The following is a 17,397-nucleotide window of genomic DNA, read 5'->3' on the forward strand; positions in this document are numbered from 1 at the left end:
TGATGCAGTCAGTCAGGATGCTCTCTACAGTGCTAGTGTAGAACCATGTGAGGATGTGGCGGTTCATTCCAAACTTCCTCAGCCGTCTCAGGAAGAAGAGGCGCTGATGAGCCTTCTTCACAACGGCCTCAGTGTGGACGGACCATGTGAGTTCTTCAGTGATGTGGACACCAAGGAACTTGAAGCTGCTGACTCTCTCCACCAGTGCTCCATTGATGGTGATGAGACTGTATTCTCTGTCTTTTCTCCTGAAGTCCACCACAAGCTCCTTTGTCTTGCTGACGTTGAGGGAGAGGTTGAGCTCCTGACACCAGCATGTCAGGGTGAGCACCTCCTCTCTGTAGGCTGTTTCATCATTGTCAGTGATCAGACCTACCACCGTCGTATCATCAGCAAACTTAATGATGGCATTGGAGCTATATGTTGCCACACAGTCATGCGTGTACAGGGAATACAGGAGTGGGCTGAGAACACAGCCCTGCGGGGCTCCAGTGTTGAGGGTCAGTGATGAGGAGACGTTGCTGCCCATTCTAACTACCTGGCATCTGCTTGACAGGAAGTCCAAGATCCAGCTGCACAGCGAGCTGTTTAAACCCGGAGCCCGGAGTTCCACATAAAGCCTGGAGGGCACTATGGTGTTGAATGTTGAGCTGTAGTCTACAAAAAGCATTCTCACATAAGTGTTCCTTTTTTCCAGGTGGGAGAGAGCAGTGTGTATTGTAGATGCAATGGCATCATCAGTGGAGCAGTTGTTGCGGTAAGCAAACTGCAATGGGTCCAGTGATGGAGGTAGCACAGAGCAGATGTAATCTCTGATTAGTCTCTCAAAGCATTTCCTGATGATGGGGGTCAGAGCAACAGGACGCCATCATTTAAGCAAGTGATTTTGGATTACTTTGGTACAGGCACAATGGTGGATATTTTAAAGCATGTGGGGACCACAGACAAGGAGAGGGAAAGGTTGAAAATGTCTGTAAAAACACCAGCCAGTTGATTCACGCACACTCTGATGATGTGGCCCGGAATGCCTTCTGGACCCGCGGCTTTACGGATATTCACCCGTCGGAAAGAATCTGGTTACATCCACTACAGAGACGGAGAGTGAACTAACCTCTGTAGCTTTGGCCACGAGAGCTCTCTCCGTGAGGGCAGTGTTATTTCCCTTGAAACGAGCATAAAAAGTATTTAGCTCATCCGGGTGAGAGGCAGCGGTGTTCATGGCAGAGTTTTTATTCCCTTTAAAGTCCGTGATGATATTAATTCCCTGCCACATGCTTCTAGAGTTGGTCCATCAGGGAACAGAGGTTATATCAGTAACCAAGACATTCCATGTCTGTCACTCAATCGACGTTGTGTCTATGTAGTGACACTAGGTATTCCTATAGGAAACACCACAGGCACTGAACCATGTCACGAGGCACGGAAAAGTGGACACAGGCAAGCTGTTGCATGCCTCGAGCGAGCACTCAACCATGTCATGACCTTCCAGTGAATTAGGTAAGGCGTCTCCCTAGTCCCGTTAAGGGGGGAAGAGGGCACTTACCCAAGTAGGCTACCATGGTGCCTTTCTTAATTTGCTGTTAAGCAAAACTCCCACCAAGCATTTTCTAGAATAGCGCAGGCAAGTGCTCTTCCCTCTCCACATCCTGCCGGAGGGAGGTTAACATGTGGAGCATACCTCACATGGAATTACCAATGGGGAAGTACACATATGGAATGATACCACAGAAGGACCCTATCTACAGAGAGGGTATGCAGCACAGTGGCCGAGACAGAGAAAGCTCTGATGAGGGGAAACACAGGTTTCACCTAAGGGAGAAACTGAACAGTGGAAACTCATCATACGGGATTACCAAAGGGGAATCACCACAAATGGAGCACTGAGCCCAAGCACACGGGCTCACCTGAAAAGGGGAATACCATGAGTACTGGACATGGTGGCATCACTCCTCTGCCGAGTTCGTCACCTGAACAGTGCTAAAGAATTAAAGAGGCATCCGGAGTTCGCCGGAACGGGGAACTGTTGTGGACAAAAAGCGCACATTATTACCTTTGAAAAAGGGGAAAAGTGCAATGCAAGTGGTACACCCAACCGGCTGCCCGGTCTACCTGCTGTTACCGCGTAACATTCGGGTTGAAACCGGGTCTATGCGTAGGTTATAAAACCTTGTAAAGGTATTGGGTGTAGCCCAACCCTCAGCTCTGCATATGTCTACTAGAGAGGCCCCCCTTGCCAGTGCCCAGGAGGACGCAACGCCTCTAGTGGAGTGCGCCCGGACTCCCAGGGGGCACGGCAATTCCTGAGACTGGTATGCGAGAGAAATGGCATCCACAATCCAATGGGCCAACCTCTGCTTGGAGACAGCTTTCCCCTTCAGCTGTCCTCTAAAACAGACAAAGAGCTGCTCCGAGTGTCTAAAGCTCTGCGTGTGGTCCAGATAGAGTGCAGGGCACGAACTGGACACAGCAACGACAAGGCCGGGTCTTCCTCCTCTGAAGGGAGCACTTGCAGGTTCACCATCTGGTCCCGAAAAGGAGTGGTGGGAACTTTGGGCACATAACCGGGCCGGGGTCTCAAGATCACGTGAGTGTGCCGGCCCGAACTCCAGGCATTCGCTGGTAACAGAGAGTGCCTGCAGGTCCCCCACCCTCTTGATAGAAGTGAGCGCCGCCAGGAGGGCCGTCTTCAGAGACAGAGTGCTGAGCTTGGCCTGCTCCAGGGGCTCAAACGGGGCTCTCTGTAGGGCAGGTAGGACCTACAGAGAGATCCCAAGAGGGGATCAGGCACGTTCTAGGAGGATTCAATCTCCTCGCGCCTTTGAGGAACCTATTGATCAGGTCACGCTGTCGTGAGGGATGGCAGCCACGTACACTTTCAGGGTAGAGGGAGACAGCCATCTCTCCAGCCCTTCCTGAAGAAAAGACAGCACAGACCCGACGGTGCATCTCTGTGGGTCTTCCCTATGGGAAGAACACCAGTTACCGAAAAGATGCCACTTCAAGGCATACAGCCACCTCATAGAGGGGGCTCTGGCCTGAGTGAACATGTCTACCAGCTAGGTCTTCTGAGTCCCGTCAAGGAGCCAAACATGGAGATTCCAGATGTCCGGCCGCGGGTGCTGGAGCGTGCCTTGCCCCTGTGTGAGAAGGTCCTGCCTCAGGATAATGCGCCAGGGAGGTGCTACTGTCAGGAGCATCAGATCCGAGAACCAAGTCCGGTTGGTCCAGTACGGAGCAATGAACAGGACTTGCTGCTTGTCCTCCCTGACTTTGCACAGAGTCTGTGCAATGAGGTTCACAGGAGGAAATGCATACTTGCATAGCCCCCGAGGCCAGCTATGTGCCAAGGCATCCATGCCGAGGGGGGCCTCGGACAGGGAGTACCACAGGGGGCAGTGAGAGGAGTCTTGGGAGGCGAACAGGTCTACCTGTGCCTCCCCAAATCACTCCCAAATCAGCTGGACTACGTGGGGGTGAAGTCTCCACTCCCCGCAGAGCGTTACCTGCCGTGAGAGCACGTCTGCTGCACAGTTGAGGGCACCTGGAAGGTGAGTGGCTTGCAGACTTCAAGGTCTGCTGACTCCAAAGGAGGAGGCGGCGGGCGAGTTGCAACATGCGAAACGAGCATATGCCGCCTTGCCTGTTTATGTATGCCACAGTCGCTGTGTTGTCGGTTTGGACCAACACATGCTTGCCCTGAATCAACGACCAGAGCCTCCTCAGGGCCAGCGATACTGCCAGCAACTCTAAGCAGTTGATGTGCCAATGGAGTCGGGGCCCCGTCCAGAGCCCTGACACTGCCTGCCCATTGCACATGGTGCCCCAGCCCGAGTTCGAGGCATCTGTTGTGACCACGACGCGCCTTGAGACCTGCTCTAGGGGAACATCTGCCCGTAAAAATGCCAGGTCTGACCAAGGGTTGAAAGTCTGACGGCACTGTGGCATGATGGTCACACACCAGGTGCCGTGGCGCAATGCCCACCTCAGGACTCGAGTCTGTAGCCAGTGCTGAAGCCGTCTCATATGCATCAACCCGAGGGGGCTCTACCTGGGGAAGATCGGCATATCCCATAGCCAATCATCCAGCCGCGAACGCGCAGGGCAGGGTGGAGGGTTCCACTTCAGCCTGATGTTCGCAGCTGCCTGGGCAAGCACGGCTGCCATCTCAGAGTCTGCCTCATCCTGTGCTCTACCACCCATGGGCAGGAGCTCACAAGATTCATCTGCTTCCGATAGCAGAAGCCCACCCTCCGATGCCGCGACCAAAAGCTCATCAAACCCACCCTGAGGCAGACCGCCTACATCGCTCGACAGCTTGTCTGGACAGAACGAGCGTGCTGGGGGATGGGAGGTCCGTGGGGGCTGAGCCGGCGGAAACGCTCCCATGTCCACATCCAGATTGAACGCGGTGCTTGCCGACCCGGCCGGCTGAGCATCAGCCCAGGATGGACCGGGTTGGGGAGCAGCCACGGTGGCTCCTTGCTTCATGAAGAAGGAAGTGAGCCACGACTGCAACGTTCTCATGGGCATGTTCTGGCAATGAGAACATAACCCTTCCACGAAAGCCGCCTTGGCGTGCTGGCGCCCCAGACACTCGAGACAGATTTCATGGGTATCCAGAGGGGAGAGATAACGGCCACATCCAGTAGCGCAAACGCGGAAGGACATCTTTAAAAAGACGCCAAGCATTTGCGCAAGCTCTTTTAGAAGGAAATATACTCTTTCTAATATACTCTTTTAGCACCTGCAGTCTCAGGCTGCCGAAGCACCCAAGGGAAACACAGCACTCAACTGTGTGAGGGTGACCGCTGATATGCGGCGTAAGAATCCAGCAGTATAGCAAAGAGTGAGAGGATGAACACACATGCATTCAGCTCCGAAGAAAAAATCTGAATGAGTGATGCATGCCATCTCCTTTTATACCCATATGTCTGGGGCGGAGAGTTGCATGCAAATTCCACTCGCCAATTTTCATTGGCCTTTCCTATTTTAAGCAAAGGTGATTGGGGCTCTCAAGATCGAACCCCTAGTGTCACTACATCGACACAATGTCGAGTGAGTGACAGACAGGGAACCCTATTTCTTGAAGAATTGCCAGCATTTCATTTTAGAAGTTAGCGCAACACCCAATAGCTGGGTTTCCATCCATGTATTTTTAAGCAAATTTTAGGATATTGCATAAAAAATGCTAGGTGGAAACAAGAAGTTGCAAATAAAGTTTCCAAAATGCACATAAAAAAACTTCTACGCTTGCTGGAGGTGGATCATATTTTTAATCAGTATTGAACATGCACATAAAACTAAAATATTTTGCACTGATTTGCCCAGAAGTGATCATTTTGTTCTCTTAAACACATAGGATGGAAATGCTGCATTATTTTTGCATAAATTAAATTTGCAAATAGCATGGAAACATTGCTAGTGAAATGGCAAAAATGGCAATATCCATTTACATCAAAGTGGTGAAAAGATTTAAATTCATACATATGTTTAAGTAATTGTGATATTGTAATTAGAGAAACCTAGCTAATATGATTTCCATCTTTACAATGGTGAGTTTAATATTTTATCCAATATATTAAGACATATGATAGGGACATAAAAATGTACTGCATGCTATATAGGAATTACCCAGCTAACAACTGTCATCAGGTGATTCATTCAGTCTTAGTCATTTCTGTTCAGTTACGTGATCAGTTCTGACATTCTGCATAGGAAAGCTTAGGCTATAGACTTTAGTCACAGTAGACACCGTATTTACCTTTTCGAAAATGAAAATCTAAATGATCTAGAACATTTAGATATGTCTATCCCTTAAAGCATTTTTAATGGCAAAATATTACATGTCTATTCTGACTAAAGTCTAAAGTGCCATGAATTATATTACAATCCCCTGGTGCACACTGGGAAATATCAGAGGTTCGATTTACGGCATTAAAATGGAGTTCCGTACAAGTTCTCTAATAATGTCGATAATCGAAGACAATCAATTGAACAGATTTAGATTTACCATTTTGCTTTCAAGTGACTTTTAAAAAGAGGGTTGACTCAATGAGGCCTTAGATCAGTCAGCATGAAACAGATCATTAGCCACAGAATCATTAGCCACAGGGTTAACGTGGTGGGGGGTGGAGTTATGTAATGAAGCTCTGCTCGATTTCATCGGCAAACATCACAGGCCCGGTCTATAAAGCCGATGGCTAAAGCTTGACCAAGGCTCATTAGGCTCTTATGCAATAAAATGAGATAATGCCCTGGTTTCCTACTGAAACACAAGTGCAATATGGCATGAAATGAATGCTGCCACAATGATTATGCACTGTCAGCATGTAGAGGATGCCTTGCAGATTGCTGGTTTATCCAAAATGGACAGTTGTGCAGTACTCGCAAACGCAAACTCTCATGTGCCAGGCCAGCAAATTCAATTGGGATGAATAGGAATGCTAATGGATAGCTCTCTCCAAACTATCAATCTCCCTTGAAGGAAGTTTACCTCAGAAAAGTAGACACCCCTTATAATTAAATAGGGGTGTTTTTAGTTTCTCTAAATGTATATTTACAAGATATTCCTTAAGCTAAACTAACGGGGGATATAATTATAATTCCTATTTATTGAGCTCCTGGTCAAGATGATATGTCAGGTTAAAAATATCATCCAGTACATCCAGACCTAAAGAACACTGCTGGACAGTGTCCTGTCGACATCAGTTTCCAGCTCTCAGCTTATCTAACATGGACATTACAGACTGGCAACCAGCATTTGACCCACACACGCACGCACACAGTGGTTGATTAAGTTGCAAATCTCTCAGAAGGTGGTAGGACAGTGAGAGGATCAGGCTGAGTGAAGGACAGGTCCAGTTGCGTTCAGATGCTGTTCACTCTGCCTGTGCTTATCTCATGACCATTACGTGATGGTGGCAACATTTTTGCAAAACGAAATGACGTGCCTTTTTTCCAGTTTCACTGCAGTTTCCCAGTGACATGTCCAGCAGGGGGCACAGAAAGAAAGTGAAATGTTGTTGCAATCAGACAAGGTTTTTAAGGGAAATATTAGATTTTAATATGTAATACAAACCTTCCAACCTAAAACTTTAACCTAAACCTAACCAAATGTAATCTAATATCAAATGAGAGGTAAACAAAACACACATCCTTAACCAAACCGTTAGTGTCCAAAAACAAAATGCAAAATGAAAAGAACATTTTTTAAAGCAACCACGTCATCTCGTGTCACTTTTATGACACTTTCATCTCACGTTTCAGCTTGTGTGTTTGGCTGGGCACAAGCCTCGTCCTTCTGAGTCCAAAGTCTAACACTCTATCAGGTGAGCTTCCGTGGAAGCTAATCACATTGGAAAAAGTGTGTAAATATAGGTGAATAATAGAGTGAAAAATAATTGTTTATAAAGTCATAATCTGCGGTTGTAGTCGTGATTTGTGTGAAAGTAAATAAAACGCACAGTTGTTGTAGCGCCTCTGGAGTTAATAAAAAAAAAAAAAAACTCCGGCAAAACGTAGAATTCGGCACATAAATGTAAGTTTGCAAAAATTGTTAAACTAACATTCATAAACATTGTTAAAATTTGACTGAGATAAACACTGAACTCATAAGAAGGCAATTAAAATCAGTTCAAATGTTCAGTTTCCAAATTTCAAATCCTTCTCAATTCAAGCTCTTGAAAGGCATTGTCATGACTCATGACATCACATCCATTCAGTAGTAATCCAAAAACATTAAATTATTACAAAAAAAAAAAAGATTCAGGTGGGTTTGAAAAATGTAAAAATCATAAGATCATGTAAAAATAATAATAAACATTTTTTAGTTTGTGTATAATTGCATTGTACATTGATGTCTAGTATACAGTACAAATATTGTCTAGAATGAACAGCTCTTTCCCATGTGAGACAGCAGAGCCCTGACACACACATGAATAAATAAGCAGCAAATTGCCATCTCCTAGCAAGGAATTGGTCACGATGGCCCACTAGTCAACTAGTCGCCCATCAACTGCCTACAGACCATTTCTATTTAGAATTGGACTAGTTTATCTAGTTATATTTTATGTGACAATTTGCTCAGTAAAACCCTCTCTGAGAATTGCGTCTTTAAATTCATGCCCCTCAAAGCACAAACCTCACAAATGTTGCGTCAAGTTAAAAATAGCCCAACATGTCTCGAGCCTGAATTCTGTTCCATTCAGTTGCACTTCATCAAGCTATTTTTGAACACAAGAACACGTTTTACAGGTATGCAAAACTACACACTAAAAACATGTCCGATCGGGGTCAGGTGAACTGAATCCAACCTTTTATAAAGAGCTTCCCTTAGAGCAATTAGTTGACTAGCCATTCAGGCAACCCACAACTAGTTTCAGCAGTTTCAATAAGTTTGAAGTTAGTTTTGCACATCGCGATTCCCAGCTCTCCTCAAGGTTGCAGGGCACAGGAAGACTGATGCAAGGCATTCACGCCAGCACTATCACATCCTTCTCATGCCACCAAACTCCACCGACCTCTCACTCTGCAGTGCTGCCTACCGGTGCTTATAAAATGGCGTATGGGGATCCACAGACAGTTACAGAAAGTCTGTGATGAACTCTTGCAAGAAACTCTCTTGAAGTGACTTTACAAGGACCTCTGTGAGAAGATCAAATTGATGCTGGATGCTTTGGTGTCAGGAAATCAAGAGTTCTCTGATCTCTGAAATCTTGACAAGCTGATTAATTAAACCCAGTGTCTGAACAACTTTAATTTGTGGCAAGACTAAATCCTTTTTACTACTCTGAAAAAGTGAATTCAGTGCCTGTTTTGACATTCTCTCCATGAATAAAATTTTTTACGGTAACAATGGATTCCTAACGAGCCCATCACACCTGGAACGAACGTTCGCGCCGAATCACGCACCAACAAAGGAAGCTTTTTTTTATGGTGTGTCTAATTTTTTTCTTCGCCTGGCAAAGAAACGCCCTGACCAATAAAATTTGAGCTGGGAATCATGTGTCAGGAGCTGCTGCTGTTCCCAAAACCAGCAGAACAGGTGGCGCTAAAGCACAGAAAGCTCCGACATTAAACACTGAAGCAGTGAGGTCCTGTGTTTCATTTGCATCAAATGCCTTAAAAACAGAAAACAAAAAATTCTCCTATGGGTTCTCTTAACATGTAAATGATATTGCTATATCACTGCCTTGCATCCCCTTTAAAAAGCTCTCTGATATTACATGGATTGTCTTCATATATTGCTGTATATTTTTCCTTTACATTTAATCTTTCGTGAGTTCTGTGAGAACATATAACATGGAATATTTGCCTTTGTATCATCTTTTTTAATAAACAACTGTACGGATCTTAAGTGTTTTTTTTTTTTTCGCCAACAATTAATCAAATTAATGTTGTGACTTGCAGTGTATGCCTTTGTATACCAAAAACGTGGCATAGTGTCTCCTCAAAATCGGTATTTCTGTGCAATTGTTAATGGTCATTGACAGCTGTCGTTGGCAAGTATTAGTATCTTATAATGGGTCAGACTGAAGATGGTACGTCAGGTGAGGTGTTGTATTTCTTGCATTATATAGACCAGGGCTCTTCAACTACTTTCTTGCAGGGTCCAGATTATCCAGATGAAAACTTGACGGAGGCCAAACACTTTCACACACAAGTAACATGTTACTTAAAAAAACACCTTTAATATAGTGTATTTATTTATATTAAAATAGTTCAGGGTATACTGTATACTGAATTATAATTTTTTAAGGTCTGGCCATAAATTCCTTCATAAGATCTGTCTGAAGAACAAACATGACTTTTAGTCTTAACTAACAAATCATTTTTTATCAACCTTACTTTGAAAAACAAAACATAATCATTTTTACATTTTAGGGCTATTGTTTACAAATCATTAAAACTGAGGAGAAACATTTAGACCTGCTTAAACCCTCTCAAAATATCAACCCACATATGAAAACAATGGTCACATAAAGGTGCTATATGGAAGATTGACAACAAGCATTTGATATGGGCACTGCAGTCCAAATTCAAAATATTAGAGTGTTGACCTCCCCGCCCCAGACTCGAAGCTCATGCGGGTTGCCAGAATGTTGACAAGCAAATTAGCCAACTCAGCATCCATTTTAAAGGATTTCTGGGCTTTAAGCTGTCTCCATGTTCCAAAGGCATCTCCAGTATTTATCCTTGTTTTACTGCGCCTCTGGTCATGGTGGTTTTTAGACAGATGGCGAGGATTTTTATGCTCAGGTGGAATCTGTTATCTCTGATCCAGTTCGTTTGCTGGCTTCCATAGCTGCTGCACGCGGTGTTGTTTGCCTGCAAACTTGTCCAAATCTGGCAACCCGGTGGTGTCGAATTTCTATTGGTGAGTGGGCAGTGGGCGGGATCACACAGGCCAAAACATAAACAGAAATTCCGGCCCGGAATAGAAACTTCAAAGTAGAATATACTGCTGTAGCATTGTTATCGGAGAAGCCAGTATTTCAACTTAGCATGTTTCCTAATTCTCTAATGACATATTATGGTCATTTCATGATTTAGTACAGTAAAAATATTACATATAGCTGTCATGTATTCCCTGTTTTTGTCTAGACTTTTATGTTGAAATTCTTGTTTAGTTCCTCGTTCCTGTTAGTTTTGTAGTCCTTTTGTAGTTTCATTTTATGATTGGTTTTTCCCTGATTGGTTTCCCAGGTGTTCCTCATTCCCTTGTTTGCCCCTGTGTATTTAAGCCCTTGTTTTTCCTATTTTCTTGGTCAGTCCTTGCATGTATTGTTTGATTCTCTGTGTTTGGTTCCCTGTGTTTAGTTTTCTTATATTCTGAGTTTCTTTGTTTTATTAAAGCTGCATTTATATCCTCATTCCTCGCCTGCCTCGTCACAATAGCACCTTTAAGAATGCGTTTAAATTCAATTTTCTTTTTGGAAAAGAGATCAAATGCACATTCTTCCATTTTCAAGTATCATCCTATTCAGTGAGAAACAATATTCCTGCAAATATTGTGAATTTGCACACGATAGTCAGTGCAGGAGCCAGATATTGTGTAGGTAATCATTGGCAAAAGAAGAACAAACTGAGTTGATGCTGTTTGTGATTGAGAGAGCTGACTCACAGCTGTATAGAACCAAATATAATCAGGATATTTGCAGATTCACTTTCACGTTATCATTTTTTCCCGAAGCCCTACAGACCCTGAACAGATGAGACACGATCATCTGGCACTTCAAGAATAGTGAATAAAAGCAAACTTTTCAGCTAATTTTCTTTGAACGTTCAGTTTTCATAATTGATTGCTTTTGTTGCCTAATGTGCATATGTGCTGACAACATTTCTGTCACAACTGCGGTGATCATTTTTTACATCTGTAGATTTGTCTGCACTCCACACAACTAAGCAATTTTATATAAATACATTTGATTGAAAAAGAAGCTATCAATGCTCACCTAAACGGTGTGATCCATATTTAGCAAAGCAGTGTAACTAAACTATCGGCAAAAAAGCTTAAACGTGCGCTCCGGTCCGCACGACTGATGACAGTTGAATGCTGTTGCATGCGCCAGTGAGCGTTGTTAAACTCACTGCTGATTGCTGAGGCTCGCACCTATGAATGCTGAGTTTTGCACAGAGGGTGCTCTGGTATTTCAGATAGCGAGACTTTTTGATCAAAAATCAGTCAGAGGGCCAGACAAAGATGATTGGCGGGCTGGATTTGGCCCTCGGGCCGCCAGTTGACTAGCCCTGATATAGACTATTTGGCCGTTTAAATACAGTGACGTTTAATTAGTAACATGTTTTGAGCAAATTTAAATACACATGAAATAAGACAATCAGTATCTTTCAAACTGACAACATCTGTTACAACAGTCTTTACATGTGTGCATTACGCAGTGAATAATTTTTTTTACTTAACACACATGAGTGGCAGTGGCATATAATTACTCTTATTTCAAATGATAACATGTTTTTACACTAGATTTTTTGTAATCACCCCTCAGACTGTGTACACATGATAATACTGCCAGTCAACTCATCCAGCAGGTGAAATGGAATAGTTTGTGAAGTCTCTTGAATGTTTTCTTCCTTGTTAAGCAAATCAACAACAAATTCTACATCGCTGCAGTAGCTTGTAGAGAAATCAGTTTTCTTTTTTCTATCTGTTTCGCTTGTCAAGTACCTCTTCTTCTCATGGACCATCATGGGAGGAGGGCAGACCATCTAAAAGGTGTGCTGAGCCACTTACCATACCAGAGTAAAATTGCTTGTCAATTAGCGTCACCTTTTGTAATGTCGTGAATGTGCTAACGGCGGTCATTCACGTTGCTTTCTATGGGAAAATCGCCGGTTTGGTGTGAAAAGGCCTTTATACATACAATTTGAGTTTCACAGAAAGTTAAACAAAAAACATTAAACAAAATACAATGTGTTGAAATGGCATTATATCTGCATTATAATGCATTCATAATGTTTTATAATAGACCTTATAATGTATTATAATTTCCCATAAATTATTGTAACTAGTTATAATACATTTTAACACTTAAAATATTCATAGTTATACCTTAAAAAGTATAATACATTATAACACAATAAACATCCAATTTTATCCACAGAGGTTATAATGTAATATAATTTAGGTATCGTATAAGTGCTGTCATGCAAAAGCAGCATAGTGTAAATAGTCATAAGGCTTTATGACATGACCATACACCATTATAAGGGGTCTTGGCCTGCTTAAAGTGATAAAAGTAATATCTTCTTATAAAAAGCCATAACATAACCTTGTAAGATACAACACATTAAAAGTCAAACTTAAATAATGGAAGTTATAAAAATGCACATAATACAAAGGAACACATATAGCTATTGACTGTAGCTTTACAAGTGTTTTTCTTCAGGTCTCAAAATTTACATTGAATTTGTGTTCCTTTGTACATTTGCATGCAATTTCCATTGTCTTCTAACCAATTAAAAATATTTTATGGATGTTTATAAGAAGACAATGCTTTTGTCACTTAAAGTACACCTAATACATATAATACAAATATAGACAATATACAGTATTATAAGTTCTGCAAATAAAACTTTATGTTGGTCATGTTATGATGCATTACAGTCTGATCTAACTATGAATACGTACGTATTGTAAGGTATTATAATTGTGGTTGCAAGTATTTATTAGAAGTTATAACATATTATATGGCCTATTATTAGGAGAAATTACGAATGCATCATATTTCATTTATAATGCCTTTAATATGCATTATAGGATGCTCTGATCAGGATTTTTACAGCCGATATGATCACCGATGTTCTTGTCACCTGATCGGCCGATCCCGATCCGACCCCAATGTCACCTTTTATCAGGTACTCTGTCATAACTGGCTATATGTAAGCTTTCTGCACACTGTCACTATTAATTGAATTTTCTTCTTCCCAGTAATATAATTTTGCCAAGTTTTTGCTGACAAAAAAAAAGTTAAAAAGCTTTTTATTAAAAAGCTTTTTTTTTAATAAGACTTTAAAACAAGTATAGGCTAACAAAATAGTCTCTATATTAAGATAGATAGCCCTATAAAAGCTTAGTGTCAAACTGAAGACAAACTGAAAACCCATAGGTGCACTTAAATTAATGTGAAATTTTTGGTCATTGTCGATATTTCATATAATTATTATTATTCCTTATTTTATTTCGGTTTTATTTTGCATTATATCTAATACATTATATTATGGTATCTTAGTATTGTATAAAGAATTATTATATTTATAAATTCCTTCCCTGCATTTTCATTTAGTTGGATGATTGTATGAATTGTTAATTTTTCACTTGTTGCTGCTTGAACTTTAATGAAGGGAACACGTGCTCTGAGATGAAAGTAGAGAAAGAGTGCGTGTTTCTGGACTCTATGGGTGCTTCTATTGTTAATGCCATTTAATCGGAAGATATTTAATAAACATGTTTGAATTACACCACATCTTGTAACTTGTGTTATTGCTGAGATGCCTGTGCCCGGCGGAGACTGAGAAGTTTCCGCCATGAACGATAAAAAGAACTGTTTCACAGCACGCGCTGTTTCCCCTTTGCCTTGTCACGTGTGAAACGCCACATTAACAGTACAGTACACAAACTTTTCATATTTGCCATCCCACTGCGTCGTTCTTAACTGCTCAATCAAGTTTGTTGTCTTACAACACTATGCCGGTATTCCCCACTCTCCGTGATGCCATGACAGTGCTGCTGAAGTCTTAAAGGAGCCGCACGTCTTTTGCGACATTAGCGATCGGTTTATGCGATCGGCCAAATTACCGATCACCAAATGAGTCATAGGATGTGAATATCGACCGATACTGATCGGTGGCCAATCGATCGGAACATCCCTATAAATATGGGCTTCATAGAAAGTATAACCAAGATCGTATATAGATTCTGACAGTTGATTTATTAAAAGTAAAGTGCGCAATTTTTTTTATGTTTAATTACATTTTTAAGTAATTTGAAGGTAGGGTAACCATTCGTACATTGATTTCCCCAAAGAGGACATATCGAAGGACTTTTCTGTTTTAATAGTCTTCACCCCTGGTCTTCAGTAGTCTTCAATAGACTTTAGTTTACATCACAGTCCAGCAAACCACAAAATGCTACTTGCTATATTGATTATTGGAGGAGGGTGCCATTGGGGGAGGTACATTGTAATATTAAAGAGCATTTTATTGGACAAAAGTGTATACATGGGCCTGCGAACAGGATGATGGACCCTATCCACAGACTGTGATGACACATTTCCCCCATTATTTATAACATTATTCATTGTGTTACCCTGGCATTAATTCACCACTGCTCCAAAGAGGGTTTCAAATACAGCTGCTAAGGGAGTGGCAGTTAATTTGGCATCTTTCTCTCTTCTGACTACCATAATTCATATTTTTCTTTTTTTTTCTGCTTTTGGAAAGTCATGGAAATGTTTTTCTTTTGGGGTTGGAGCAAATGGGAACTGCATCTCTACAGAAGTTTACCCTGGTATCTTTTACAAACCTGGAAATGTGAAAATGGTCCATTCATCAATATTGTTGGTTCATTTTCTCAGAAGCTGAAGACTTTTTTTTTTTTTTTTTGCCAACTTATAGGACACAAGCATATAGATGGCATCAAAGTTAATAGACGTGGACTTAAAGCAACAATACTTTGATTTGACTTCATTGAGTCTTTAAGCGTGAAATGCAAAATCAAGGTTTATCTTACATACGTGACAAAAAAAAACAAGAGAAAACATTTAAAGAATCCAGAGGGAATTATTTAAGATTACCTGCCACGGGTTCTTTGGTGGGGTACATCTTGTTGTCAACTGTCATACTGATGTCATAGAAGACTTCCTCTTCATCTCGATCTGCATCAAGCTGTATAAACAAAAGAGCACTTGTGTCAGCTGTTTTGATAGAAGCAATGAGCTCATGCACATACAACAATACATGTTGTACAGTAATAGTGTGCCCAAAATAGTGAACCAGGATAGTTCCAAAATTATGTCTCAATTTACTCACCCTCACGTTGTTCAAAACCTGTATGCTGTTATTTCGGTTTTAAGAATCATTACGCAGCTCTTGTCACACAATGACAGTTCATAATGACCATGTGCTGTCAAGATCCAAAAAGGTCAAATAAACACCTTAAACTCTATAAAAGTAGTTCATACAACTTTAGTGTCATAAAGTCATCCGATTAGTGAATGTGAGAAACAGACTAAAATTTAAGTCATTATTCATATGTAAATAATGACAGAATATTCATTTTAGGGTGAACCCCGCAGGGCTGTGTTCTCAGCCCACTACTGTATTCCCTGTACACACATGAATGTGTGGCAACACATAACTCCAATGCCATCATTAAGTTTGCTGATGATACGACGGTGGTAGGTCTGATCACTGACAATGATGAAACAGCCTACAGAGAGGAGGTGCACACTCTGACACACTGGTGTCAGGAGCACAACCTCTCCCTCAACGTCAGTAAGACAAAGGAGCTTGTGGTGGACTTCAGAAGAAAAGACAGAGAACACAGTCCAATCACCATCAATGGAGCACCAGTGGAGAGAGTCAGCAGCTTCAAGTTCCTGGGTGTCCACATCACTGAGGAACTCACATGGTCCGTCCACACTGAAGTCGTTGTGAAGAAGGCTCATCAGCGCCTCTTCTTCCTGAGACGGCTGAGGAAGTTTGGAATGAACCGCCACATCCTCACACGGTTCTACACCTGCACTGTAGAGAGCATCCTGACTGGCTGCATCTCCGCCTGGTACGGCAATAGCACCGCCCACAACCGCAAAGCCCTGCAAAGGGTGGTGCGAACTGCCAAACACATCATCGGAGGTGAGCTTCTCTCCCTCCAGGAAATATATACAAGGCGGTGTGTGAAAAAAGCTCAGAGGATCATCAGAGACTCCAGCCACCCGAGCCATGGGCTGCTCTCACTGCTACCATCAGGCAGGCGGTATCGCAGCATCAGGACCCGCACCAGCCGACTCCATGATAGCTTCTTCCCCCAAGCAATCAGACTTCTGAACTCTTGATCTCCCACGATCAAAATACATCAGCCCTGCACTTTATTACTCTTTTATCTCACACCGGACTGTCATAAATTATATTACTGTTATTATATTATGTCTCTCTTAAAAACTGACTATCAACCGACAGCCTGAATGTCAATACAGTACAATACTGTACATTCTATATATATATATATATATATATACTTTTTTTATATATATTTTAATTTTAAATTTTTATTGAATAATGTGTATCTATATAGTATCTATATAGTAAAAAAACAAAAAAACAAAAACAGCATATTGTATACTGTACAGTGTATGTTATTATTTGTATATTGTTGAGTGTAATTATGTGTATAACAGATGTTTAAATTGTGTTGTGTTAATTTGATGTTTTAAGTTGAGTGTAATTATGTGTATAACAGATGCTTAAATTGTGTTGTGTTAATTTGATGTTTTAAGTTGAGTTTAATTATGTATAACAGATGTTTAAATTGCGTTGTGTTAATTTGATGTTGTTGTAAATTGGTATATGTCTCATCACTGTCACGACTGCTATGTTGATCGGAACTGCACCCAAGAATTTCACACACCATTGCACTTGTGTATATGGCTGTGTGACAATAAAGTGATTTGATTTGATTGATTTGAACCTTACAAAAAATATAGAATTGCGGCAAACTAGCTGCAAATTCACCAATCACTAATTTTCACATGCAAATGAGCTTTGCGGCAAACTTTCATTTTCGCCAAGGGTTTGCTGCAGGTTTACCACTACCGGTAAAGAGCTGCAAAGTTCTGGCAAAAAATTGTGGCGAATAAAAAGCACATTTGCTTGTGAAAATAA

The 17,397-nt window shown here is 41.8% G+C and overlaps 1 protein-coding gene across 1 annotated transcript in view; it reads right to left on the bottom strand.

Annotated features, from left to right (window-relative positions):
- LOC127441616 (adenylate kinase isoenzyme 5-like) overlaps positions 1–17,397 on the bottom strand; it is a 126,901-nt gene that overhangs the window by 30,040 nt on the left and 79,464 nt on the right. The window contains exon 7 of the mRNA XM_051699215.1: positions 15,312–15,402. Within this exon, the coding sequence (XP_051555175.1) occupies positions 15,312–15,402 (91 nt within the window). The remainder of the gene's footprint in view (positions 1–15,311; positions 15,403–17,397) is intronic.

This window comes from Myxocyprinus asiaticus, chromosome 5 (genome assembly GCF_019703515.2).
Source record: "Myxocyprinus asiaticus isolate MX2 ecotype Aquarium Trade chromosome 5, UBuf_Myxa_2, whole genome shotgun sequence".
Lineage (NCBI taxonomy): Eukaryota > Metazoa > Chordata > Actinopteri > Cypriniformes > Catostomidae > Myxocyprinus > Myxocyprinus asiaticus.